This window comes from Mesoplodon mirus, assembly GCF_964341445.2.
Source record: "Mesoplodon mirus genome assembly, chromosome: 12".
Taxonomy (NCBI): domain Eukaryota; kingdom Metazoa; phylum Chordata; class Mammalia; order Artiodactyla; family Ziphiidae; genus Mesoplodon; species Mesoplodon mirus.
This window is the reverse complement of record NC_138988.1, coordinates 32,498,574-32,511,077: the sequence shown is the minus strand read 5'-3', so window position 1 is coordinate 32,511,077 and position 12,504 is coordinate 32,498,574. Positions and strand designations below refer to the sequence as shown.

Here is a 12,504-nt window from a genome sequence, read left to right as displayed (position 1 = left end):
TGGAGACAGGGAGACAGAGAGACAGAAAGAGTGTGTGAGAGATGGAGAGAGAGGAAGAGGAATGCACAGAGTGAGAGATGGAAACAGAGAGACAGTGACACAGGGAGGGAGCAGAGAGAGTAAGAGATGGAGAGAAAGACGGACCCGGAAAGGTCCAGGTGGAGGCCCTACCTCGGAGTCCTTGGCTGGACTGCTGGCCGGGGGTACTTCCAAGCTGCAGTTCGCTCTCTTGACCGTGAGGTAGAAGGGGTAATCCTTGGCTACCATGGCAGCTGCCGGGCCTGCCCGTTGAGATGTCACCGCTGACCCGATGCGACCACAAAACTCCCAGGCGAAAGGGGGTCCCAGCTCCACGGTGCCGGGCGGCTGCAGCGGCTACGCGGAGACTGACAGCCGGCTTCTAGCCTAGCTCGACCTGACTCTGACGCGCCAGCTAAAAGGGGGCGGAGCCTAGACCGAGCCCGCCCATCTAGGCTGGGGGAGTGGGCGGGGCCCTGCAGGGAGCTCCAGGGAGCTCCTAGGTGCCGCCTCGCTGAAGCCCCCCTCCCGAGCCGCGGCGGTATACGGCGGCTGGACCCTTCCTTCCGCGGGCCCTCGGCTCGGGGCTACGCAGCCCAGTGGCAGCTCCAGTTGGGCTCCGCGGCACACTTGGGGTGGAAGAGGCGGCGGGTAGAACGGAGGCTGGGGCGAAGCCGGGCGGAGGCAAGCGGCCTTGGGGGAAAGTAAGAGTTTTAAAAACCCACATGAAGAAGCAGTATTCTGTCTTGCCTTATTCCTAGCCAGTCTCTCCCCATACATCTTTTTTTAAAATGAACATCACTGGTGTATAATCTACAAACACTATAAGGCGCCCATTTTAATTGTACAGTTAATTGAGTGTTAACAAATCTAAACACTCGTGTAACCTCCACAATCGGGACACAAAACATTTCTACCATTTCCAAAAAGCTTCCTAGAGCCCTGTCTTCTGCGCCCATTTTTAAGTATGAAGAGGCTGGTAAGAGGCTGCCTGCCACTCAGAAGAGGAATCTGACAGGGGGTGTCAAGATAAAGCTGTGTAGTGATGAGCCGGCATTACCACGCCTTACTGGAGAAACACATTGCAAATGCCCAATAGGCAATTATAAGATCATTCCCTGCAGCCCTGTCTGGAACAGTAAAAAACAAACGCAAATTGGAAACAACTGTAATATCCACCAATGGGGAGTGCTTAGGTAAACTCTTATCACTATGGAACACCACGCAGCTGCAGTCAAAAAGAAGATGGGTCTGTGGGTGTGGCATGGAAAGATCTCAAATGTATAGGTTCAGTTAAAAAATAATTGCAGAGTAAGCACAGTATAATACCATTTGTGTTAAAAAAAAACACACACATCTACAAATGGATACCATAGGGCTTCCCTGGTGGCGCAGTGGTTAAGAATCTGCCTGCCAATGCAGGACACATGGGTTCGAGTCCTGGTCCAGGAAGATCCCACATGCCGTGGAGCAACTAAGCCTGTGCGCCACAACTACTGAGCCTGCACTCTGAGAGCCCGCGAGCCACAACTACTGAGCCCGCGTGCCACAACTACAGAAGCCTGTGTGCCTGGGGCCTATGCTCCACAACAAGAGAAACCACCGCAATGAGAAGCCTGCGCACCGCAACGAAGAGTAGCCCCCACTCGCCGCAACTAGAGAAAAGTCTGAGTGCAGCAACGAAAACCCAATGCAGCCATAAATAAATAAATAAATTTATTTAAAAAAAAAAGAATACCATATATTTTCCCATTTGTGTTAAAAAAACCCCACATCTACGAATTTCTCTATATTTTCTATAGAGAAATGTAGGTAAATACCATTGAAAACCATCTGGAAGGATCCACAGCAAGTTTTTACAGGGCTGAAAGGAGGCAATCAGTTCCAAGGGAATTAAAAGTAGTGGACAAAGGAGCCTTCACATTATAACTAATATGTTCTTAAATATTTTACATGAAAAACATATCCATGTGTTGGGAAATTAGAAATTAATTTTTAAAATATTAAAATGAGCATTATCTCAAAAGTTATTTTGTAGACTGCAGTGTTGAATTTTTCCCCCTCCTGTCAAAGTCATGGCCACAGCAGGTGGGGGTCTAGGGAGATGATGTCTTTCCTTTTGACTTCTTAGGTGTATAGGAGGTAGTGGGAATGGAAATATCTAGTCTCTGTTTCAGTGTTCTCTGCTCCAGCCGAGGCCAGAATCCAGCAGTTCCTACTTTCCAGGCAGGAAACCTCATGATACACAGCCCTTTCATCCCTGCCTCGGGGATGAAAACCCACACGTTGGCACTAAATTCGCTGGCTTTCCTGCCCAGCTAGTGTGGACAAACTGCCTTCAGAAGCAGAGAGAATCTGGTCCAGTTCTGCCAGCCTCACTCTTGCCAACCATGTAAAGGAAGCTCCTGAATGAGTGAGTTCCAGCTGACACTGAAGAGAGCACCTGAATTTTTTCCCTCAAATATACACCCTAAAGCAGTGGGAAGGAAGTAGCTGAAAAAGCGGTTTGGGGTGGGAAAGAGTGGCTCAGAACCACTGATTTTTTTCCTACCTGTATTCCTGAACACAACTTTGTCCTTTTAGCCTGAACTGTGCTGATGGACAGCTTACACAGATGCTCACTGCAAGTCTGGCCAAGCTTGCAGTGGGGAGTGAGGGGAATCCCACCTCCAAGGGCAACCAACCAAAGCAGCCCCTGATTAACTTTGCCACCAAAGGCCTCACACAGGGCTCCTCTGGCTGCCGAGGATTTGAGCTGAAGCACCTGGAGCTTGCCCCTCATTCCCTGCCTCTGCCTGCTCCTTGGGCCCCCAGGCCCACCACCTCAACTAGGCGGCTCTGGCCAGTAACAGTCCCTTCATGGACGGGCTTTGATCCCTGTTGGAGCTCACTCGGCCTTGACCTCCAGTTGGGAAGTGTACATCCAGCACTTGGTGAAGAAGAGAGTGACCCTGGTAAACTATGCCAGCCCTGGGACTAGGCTACTCATTGCAGGATTCTCCGGACCAAGCACGAAGTCTGGCATATATAAGTCCAGTATAGTAATAAATAAACCCTACGGAAGAGAGGGAACTTTAACCTCAAGTACAAATATCGTAGAGCAAAGAGTCATATCGGTCGATGAAAAGGCTGCCATATCCACTTGCTCTTAAACATTTTTTTGTCCCTCTTCAAAAGATGGAACCATAAAAATCAGTCAATATACATGGCACAATATATGTGCAGCAAACTTATGTCTTTATCAGTATGTATGCTAGGCAGAGAGAGAGGAAGAGGAAGAGAGAGAGAGAGAGATTGCCAATGGTCAGTAACAATTTAAATTGTGCTGGGAGAAAAAAAAAAAAGCACAAGCCCCAAGTGAGTGCAAAAGGGAAGATGGGAATCTGGAGTTGCTTTGGGTGGTCTGATGCTGCCAAGCCTCTCATAGCTTGAATGTCTGACCATGGTGAATAAGATTCTGATGTTTAAAGACACATATTTTTCATACAATAAGGCCTGTAAACTGAAACCTGCAATTTTGGGTATACACAAGCCATGTATGTGGTCCTTGAGACATTTACAGGATTTTCAAGGGTATTTTTGACTCCACACAATTTCCACTTTCAGAACCTCCCTTGTGTGTGATGCGCTACTCCAACATCAGCAGATTTGGGCAATCTGCATAGGATTCCAACCAGGGGTGTCCATGGTCAAAGACTTGGTCAGAAAGCAGGCTGCTCTACAGGAGGGCTCCCAAGCACAGCCCTGAAGCTGGTATCACAGTGGAGAGAAGTCAGTCCAACTCTGCAATGCTGCCAAGCTGAGCAGCCCCAGGAGCCCAGCATTCCCCATCCTGCCTGTGTGTGTGTTTATGGGCTTAAGAACAACACTGCCCTAACAGTCAGCTTCACTCAAAGCAATGGCACAAAGTGCCTTTCAGAACTCGCCTTCGGCACAACTCGTTATGATCCTATAAAACGCTTCAGAGCCGGGCAGTGTTTCTTGCTAGCCAGAAGCCTGGAGACTGGAATAAAGAAGCCTGTTCTGCATTTCCAGGAACGGTGCCAAGAGCAGAGCCTGTGTTCTCGCCTGGGCTGAGCAGGGCTCATTTGTGCTGCTGACGAAGTGGTGGGCTTCCACCCACAAGTGTAGCTCGGGTTGTTAGCTCCTTTTAGACAGACTGCCAGGCACGACTGGGAGACCATCAAATCCCACTGCCATGGCTGTGAGCAGAACAGGCCCAGCATGAGGCTAAAACTTCAGAAATCAAAGTGGTTGCGACAGTCTTCTCAGCCAATGGGACAATGCTTTGTTCTGACAGCAATATACTTAGTATCTCCACTCATTCCTGAAGCTCTCTGCCAGAAAGGTGTGTGAAGCGCACCTGCTCAAGAAATATGGTTGAGTTTAAAATATGGCCTTTCACCTGTAACCTCTGCTGTGAGGTATGTATTTGCAGAAGGAGTGCAAGTGACAGTAGTTGATGCCCTAAAGCCTAGGCTTCAAACACAGTGCACCTCCATCTGCTTCCCTGGCATCTGCAGCTATCTTGTCTACCCCTGCTAATCTGACACGGTCGTGTAGGTACATGTTGGACATGTGTGTACTAACCCTCCTCCCCTCCCTTTCTATTTAGGTGACATTCTCAGCTAATGACCAAGCTCCCTTTCCTCTCTGCAACTTCAGTCTTGATGGGAGAGGGGAGTTAAAAGCCTGAAGAAGTTCTGGCAGTGAATTCTGAGAGATCAGGATTGTGGTTTACTGCCAGACAGGTAAAAATGGCACAAATAAAGCACTGACAATACCTAAAATCATCTAAAACTCTCCCTCTGCCTGGGGAGATGTCCACTGGCTCCAGGTTAGATTTATGAAAATATATACCTGGATATTCTAAAGCTGGAAGACTTCATTCACAGCTAATCCTGTGACTTATTAGCTATAATCCAAAAACAATCAAGATTTTATGTTTAAAATCAAAAATGATATGTGTCATGCTCTGATATACCACAGACAGGTACAATCATTATAGCAGTGATTCCCAACTGGGGGCGATTTTGTCCCCTAGGTGACATTTGGCAATGTCTAGACATTTTTTTTTTTTTTTTTTTTTTTTTTTTTTTTTGCGGTATGCGGGCCTCTCACTGCTGCGGCCTCCCCCGTTGCGGAGCACAGGCTCCGGATGCGCAGGCCCAACGGCCATGGCTCACGGGCCCAGCCGCTCCGCGGCATATGGGATCCTCCCAGACCGGGGCACGAACCCGTATCCCCTGCATCGGCAGGCGGACTCTCAACCACTGCGCCACCAGGGAGGCCCTCTAGACATTTTTGATTGTCACCGGGGGACGGTGCTAGTGGCATCTAACGGGTAGAGGGCCAGGATCCTGGTAAACATCCTATAATGCACAGGACAGCCCCCCACACCAAAGAATTAACAGGTCCAAAATGCTTATAATGCCACAGTTGAGAAACCATGCATTAAAGGGTAGAGCTGAAATATGGCATCAGAGGGCTTCCCTGGTGGCGCAGTGGTTGAGAGTCCGCCTGCAGATGCAGGGGACACAGGCTCGTGCCCCGATCCGGGAAGATCCCACATGCCGCGGAGTGGCTGGGCCCGTGAGCCATGGCCGCTGAGCCCGTGCATCTGGAGCCCGTGCTCCGCAACGGGAGAGGCCACAAGAGTGAGAGGCCCGCGTACCACAGGAAAAAAAAATATATATATGGCATCAGAGCCAGGACAATCTGTTGGTTTTGACCTCAAGAATATTTTCGCTTTAGACCTTGATCACTGATTGATGTCAAATGTCAGCTTAGGCATAGTGGAGCAATGAAAAAAATGCTTGAGTGCCAAGAAGCCTCAGAATATTGACATGCCTAAAATCTTTCCTTCATGCCCATACCTGACCCTTAACTGAATAACAGATTTCATAAAGCATGAAAGGACAATAGGATAAAGAAGAACGTGGGAGTAAGTGGGGAGGGGGACAGAAAATCACCTTAAAGTGTTTCAGATATGAAGATGTACCTCAAAAGGCCAGTGAAAATGAAAGTTGCAATGACAAATAATACTTTAAGAAGAACTTGGGGAGGGGGAAGAAATGTTTCAAAGCTTGGTTTTTCCCAGGACAAACTTTACCACCATATTTAATTGTTTTGGGGGGCAGAAATGCAAACTCAGTGATGAAATAAAAACCCCAAAGTGTACAGTTTACTGTGTTTTTGATACATAGCATAGCCTGTGCAATCAGAAACCTGTCTTCACTGAAGATTTTGCAATCAGAATCCTGACTGTCTCCAATTTGAGCTGATTATTATCAGCAGGCTTGCTTTGCTTACAGAATTTAAGCCAACCTTCAGAACCTTCTGTACACTTTGAACTTTATGGGGAGTCTGCATTTGTTTGAGAGTATTTCTTATTTTTTGACCAAAAATTTAATAAATTTGTTATACTGCAAAACTATTTATTCCCTTCAGACTATAGCTAATGTATACATCATGTACGGTTTTTATACTAACCACTGCATGGAGAAACTGGAATCTAAAATGTGTAAATTCTAGCTTTGGATAGTGGAAGTGTTTTCTCTTCCATCAACTACAAACTCAGCAATCAAAATGCCATATTTCATCAAACCTAAGATGCCAAAGACTGTAATATGTGCTATTGTTATTATTATTATTATTATTTTTTTTTTTTTCTTTTTGCGGTATGCGGGCCTCTCACTGTTGTGGCCTCCCCCGTTGCGGAGCACAGGCTCCGGATGCGCAGGCCCAGCGGCCATGGCTCACAGGCCCAGCCGCTCCGCAGCATGTGGGATCCTCCCAGACCGGGGCACGAACCCGTATCCCCTGCATCGGCAGGCGGACTCTCAACCACTGCGCCACCAGGGAGGCCCTATGTGCTATTATTTTTATGTACAATCAAGAAAGAAAAAAAATGTTGCCAATTAAGTTATAACACGTGATCAATTGTAAGATACATCCCAATTCCAGAGAAGTTAAAATGTGGGGGAAATGTGCATAACAATGAAATATAGCACTATTCATATCTTCTGGACAGGATTTGAAAACCTACACATTTATAGAAATATGAGTTGTGTGAATTTAGGGACAATAATTCCAGAGATCACCTGCAGTGAAATCACCTGAGAAGCTTATCAAATCCACATCACTGGGCCCCACTTTGGGTCTGCTGATTTGGAATCTTTAGCAGCGGACTCCAGAAATTTGTATTTTTGATAAACACCCTCAAAGCACATTGTTTGAGTAGTAAAGTGTGAGAATTATCAGCAAGCCCAATAATGAACCTGGACCCCTGCCCTTCCAGAGACGCTGGAACCACAGATCCTCAGGCCAGAGGTGTCCAGGGGTAATTAGCCCATTGGTTGTAGCATCACAATCCAGAATAGGCACAGAGAGCTGCTTATTTGCTCAGGCAGTACTAAGGAACTATTACGTGCTGCACAGCCTGCTAAAAACATATGGGTGCATCAGGGATACAATGAAAAATAATGCAAGTCCACATTCCCAGTAAACTACCAACTAAGCCACCCACAAGGAGATGTGTTCTGGCTCTTGGGACTTTGATTTACAATCTGGTATCCAAAGTTCCAATTAAAAACATGCTTATCTTCATAGCCAGGGGGCATGACTGCATTTAAGTTTCTAAAAAATTAGCTCCAGCAGTAGAGAATGGGAGGAGGGCGGTTGGCTTGAGATGTTTACTTGAAAAATACCTGGGGCTTTGGTGGGGGTGGAGAGGGGAGGGTGGCGTGAGCAGAAGACCTTAATTACAGAACGAGTTCAACCAGCATAGACAGACTCTGGGACTCCTGGCAAGCCTCTGTCTCACTCATCTGGTGGGAGCGGAAGTCGGCCGGTGTGTGGTAGAGCGCAGCCAATTAGCTGAAAGTGTTCCTTGTGCCGTGGGCATCCCATAATACTACAGGGGGGTGGAGGGTGTTGGTTAAGTGAGCTGAGTAACAGGAGCTTCTGCTGTGTCTGAATTTTTCCATCTCACATCCAAAACCAAGCTCAGCAAACACAGGTCTCAGATGCCTGCCAATTCTGACTGAACCAAAAGCCTTGGCAACGGAAGGCTGAAGAAAAGCACCAGCCTCTAGCTCACCAACTTTTATTCCTGTATGATCATTTAGTTCTTTGGCATGGCAAGAACCATCAACCAGATGGCTTCCTGGCTAATTCCTCTCCTCCAAGACTGTCCTCAATCCGCAGGCAAGGGAAACCCTTACTTTGTACCCACACAGTGCCGAGTACCTGTTTTTCCCTAATAATACTCATCCGGCTCATAATGACTGACTCAGTGTGTCTCCACCTACAAGGGCACAGGGACCATAACTATCTCAATCACCACAATGGCTCCAGCTCCTTCTACCATGCTGGCACATGGTAGAAGGATCCATATTTGTTGAAACAAAAATTAAATTGAAATGGCACTAATCAAAGAACATGTCATAGAGGACGTAAATTCAGAGAATTTTTGCAACGAGGAACATCATCTATTTAAAGTTTCTGAGATGGGACCAAGAAAGTAAATGCAGAATACCACAGTGGGCTGTTAAAAGAAATCTTGAAAAGGAGCATGAGTCCTTTAATAAGCTTCTTGAAGAGTCCCAAACTCACTGAAACCACTTTTAGAGATGGCTCCTGCAGTGTAGGGCTATGGGGCCCTGTTGGATATTACTGAGAGTTTTCGGTTTCCTCCAGCTTTTTACACACACTCGGCAATTTACACTCATTTCTGAACAAGGCAGACTTGCCAGGGAGATTGAAACTCTGGTGGCAAAGATGTCAAATAGTTTGTTTTCAAAGACTCCTTGTAACAAGCTCATCTTCCCTTTTCCTTCCCTCTAGAGGCACTGTCTTCCTTTTCCTTCTCTAGGTTTTTGATTCCAGGTTAAACTCTATAATTTTTTTTTCTTTTCAATTTGCCATGCTCATACCTAGTGCTATTAATATAGAAACTTTGTTCTCTTGAGCTGGGCCCTGGGTGGCTGACTTTTAAGGAGAAGGGGAGATTTTGCCTGGTGTTTCTGCAAGATCATACATGGTGCTGGTCTACTGTTGCCAGGTGGATGTGAAATTATGGACTCAAAAACTTTTTATCCAAGGAAGCCAGTGGGAGAGGAAGGAAACTTCTCTGCTGGCTGCTCCACCAAGGGAAGGTCATGCTCTCCCATCTGGGCCTCCTCACCTGGAGTCTTACAAGAGGTGCTTTGAGAGCTCACTCTGGTTTCAACACAGTACGCGGTGAACAAACCTCATCTGTCAGGGAGTGGGAGGAAGGGAGGGAAGAAGGTAAGAGAGAATTAAAATTGTAAAGCCAACATCATGTGGCTTCCTCCTTGAACTTTAATAACCCAGTGCTGCCTGCAGGCTCAGAAAAACCATATGCAATGGGTAGGTACAAGGATTGCTCTGGTGCCAGGAAAATGCAGCAAGACATAACTTTTATAAGGTAAGCAATGAATAAATGCCCTGCAGGAACAAAACAGCTTTTAAAATCTCTGAAGTTGGCAGCCAGATGCCTGAAACCTTGGTTCAGTGCATCCAAAATGCACAACAGATAAGACCACCTTTAAGATGAAGTCATCTTCCAGGGGAAACAATAGGTGGGGAGGCTGAGTTTTTATGATTCAGAGCAGCAGGGGAATTTGATCTGTATTTTCTTTGCCACAGCAAGACCCATTTTAATGCATGTTAGAGGTTTTCCACAAGTTGGGCAAATTTTCTCGAATGTTTTTCAAGGGAAAACATTTTACAGCCTGTCTTGGTTTCTGAAAGAGCTATCCTTCTCCCTGGGTTAGGGGTGATCTTTTTTTTGTCTCATGGCATTATCGAGAAGATCTGAAACTACTACTCTTCATCTGGATTCTGCTGTTGTTAGAAAACGCAGTTTGGGGTGCCTCATTACACTTCACCCTCAGAAATGTTAAAGGAAGTGCCTGTCACCAACAGTCAAAAATAAAAATGAAAATGATGCTGGCAGAGCTCAAAAACCAAAGGGATCAGCATTTTGCTTCAGTTTCCTGTTCATAAAACTTTATAAAAACAACCCACCCATTAAAGAAAAAAGCCCACAACAATAGCTCATTATTCTTTTCCTAAACGCTTGCCTCATGCCACTCTTAAATTAGGTGCCATCACATTTCCTGAGTTATGGGCTCCAAACACCACATCCCTTTCCTCCCTTCCTTGCCCCCACCCCACCTGGCATCATTCCTGAATTTAGACACTTCTCCAGTTCACGAGCTCAGCAGAGAGAGGCCAGTGTTCCCCTCCTACCTGCCCAGAGGAGGCCAAGCATCTGCCCCAGCTGGAAGCAGGAATAACAGAGGCTTCCTTCCCCCAAATTAATTTTCATTTCCTAGAGAAACTTTTAACATGGAAAGTGCAAAATTTCAAAGTGAAGGAAAAAAATTCCTACCGACTGCTCCAGTAAACTGATCATTACAAATGCATTGCCTTGTGACATTAATTTTTGAAGAATAAGATATTTCCCTTCCACCCTCGTTCTACAGTAAAACTTAATGGAATATTCAACACCCCATCCTTCAGTCCCCGGGAGAACACAGGAGAATACAAGCTCTAGAGTAATAGGCCTGAATGCAAATACCAAGGTTTCCACTTGCTGACGATATGACTTTGAACACTTTATGTAACCATGCCAAACCTCAGTTTAATTGGCTGTAAAATGGGGATATGAGAGTTTCAAGGCTTTAATGAGATAAAACATATGAATAGTTTAATGAGATAATGCATGTGTCAGCAATCTAGGCACAAGGTAAGCGCATAATCCATAGTGTTATTAACCTTTCTGGTATACAAATCACCTTACTCCCTCTTTTCTCAATGAAACAGAGAGGAAAAGATGGAATTTGGGGATCTTTTCCACCCTCCTTGCCTCCAAAGGGGTTAATTCTTTAATTTAAACCAGGATTTCAAATACTGACTTAACTACTGGACATGTATAAAAGAAGTGGCACAGTGAAGAGTGAACTGACCTAAATTTGAAGACGTGGGATCCAATCCTGGTTCTACTACTAAATTTGCTGTGTGACCTTGGGCAAGTCTATTAAACTCTCTGAGGTGCAGTTTCTTGAACTGTAAAATAAGGCAATTTAAAAATAAATGCTTGGGGCTTCCCTGGTGGCGCAGTGGTTAAGAATCTGCCTGCCAATACAGGGAACACGGGTTCGAGCCCTGGTCCAGGAAGACCCCACATGCTGCAGAGCAACTAAGCCTGTGCGCCACAACTACTGAGACTGTGTTCTAGAGTCCGCAAGCCACAACTGCTGAGCCCGTGTGCCACAACTACTGAAGCCCACGTGCCTAGAGCCTGTGCTCTGCAACAAGAGAAGTCACCGCAATGAGAAGCCCATGCACTGCAATGAAGAGTAGCCCCCGCTAACCGCAACTAGAGAAAGCCCGCGCACAGCAACAAAGACCTAACGTAGCCAAAAATAAATAAATAAGAATAAAATAAAAATAAATGCTCATCTTCTGTGATCCTATAAAACAACAAAGACTGAGCTGTATATGAAGTATTATCTCAAATTTATGCCATTTTATTTCAGGGAAGAATATAAAAATGATAATATAACTTACCGATGAAAGCATCCTTATCTAAATTTATTTATTTATTTATTTATTTATTTATTTATTTATTTATTTATTTATTATTTGGCTGCGTTGGGTCTTCATTGCTGCGCTCGCGGGCTTTCTCTTGTTGCAGCGAGCGGGGGCTACTCTTTGTTGCGGTGTGCGGGCTCTAGGCATGCTGCCTTTAGTAGTTGTGGCACGTGGGATCAGTAGTTGTGGCGCATGGGCTTAGTTGCTCTGTGGCATGTGCGATCTTCCTGGACCAGGGCTCGAACCCATGTCCCCTTCACTGGCAGGCGGATTCTTAACCACTGCGCCACCAGTGAAGTCCCAGCATCCTTTTCTAAAATCAGCATGTTTGGTGCAGGCAGCCCACATTTTGGGTTAGTTCAGTATGGTAATTTTATTTTTGGCCATACCGCGCGGCATGTGGGATCTAGCTCCCCTACCAGGGATCGAACCCGTGCCCCCTGCATTGGAAGCATGGAGTCTTAACCACTGGACCACCAGGGAAGTCCCCAGTATGGTAATATTTTATAAGGGCTCATCAGAAAGTTAATTCAATGTCCTTATTTGTCAGGAAATGCAATGAGGAATACAGGTTTTTAAAAAATTATTAAATGGCCAAGGAAACAAGGTTGAAACAGAGGTTAGATCAACTATCAGCAAAGAAACTGAAAGGAAGATGGAGCTAGTCTACAAATGGGATGGAACTGGCCTAAAATATACCACTGTCATTTAAAAATGGGTACTTGGCTGCATGGTGCCTATGTTATCTGTATGACAACATTTGGTTCCTACTGTGTCCTCTTCCTACAGGCCTGTTATGACTATGAGAGCTGTCTGTTCCTTCAGTGACCAAGTCTTGCTGCCTTGTGGATTTTCCCTAGT

The 12,504-nt window shown here is 45.8% G+C and overlaps 1 protein-coding gene across 4 annotated transcripts in view; it reads right to left on the bottom strand.

Moving 5' to 3' along the window:
• The window catches only part of ARHGEF3 (Rho guanine nucleotide exchange factor 3), a 322,788-nt gene that overhangs the window by 63,872 nt on the left and 246,412 nt on the right, over nucleotides 1–12,504 (bottom strand). Inside the window, exon 1 of one of the 4 annotated variants that reach the window (XM_082639211.1) lies at nucleotides 172–398. The exons of the other annotated variants lie outside the window; for them this stretch is intronic. Within the exon in view, the coding sequence (XP_082495337.1) occupies nucleotides 172–267 (96 nt within the window). The 5' untranslated portion in view covers nucleotides 268–398. Of the gene's footprint in view, nucleotides 1–171; nucleotides 399–12,504 lie in introns of those variants that run through there. 4 annotated transcript variants of the gene reach the window in all.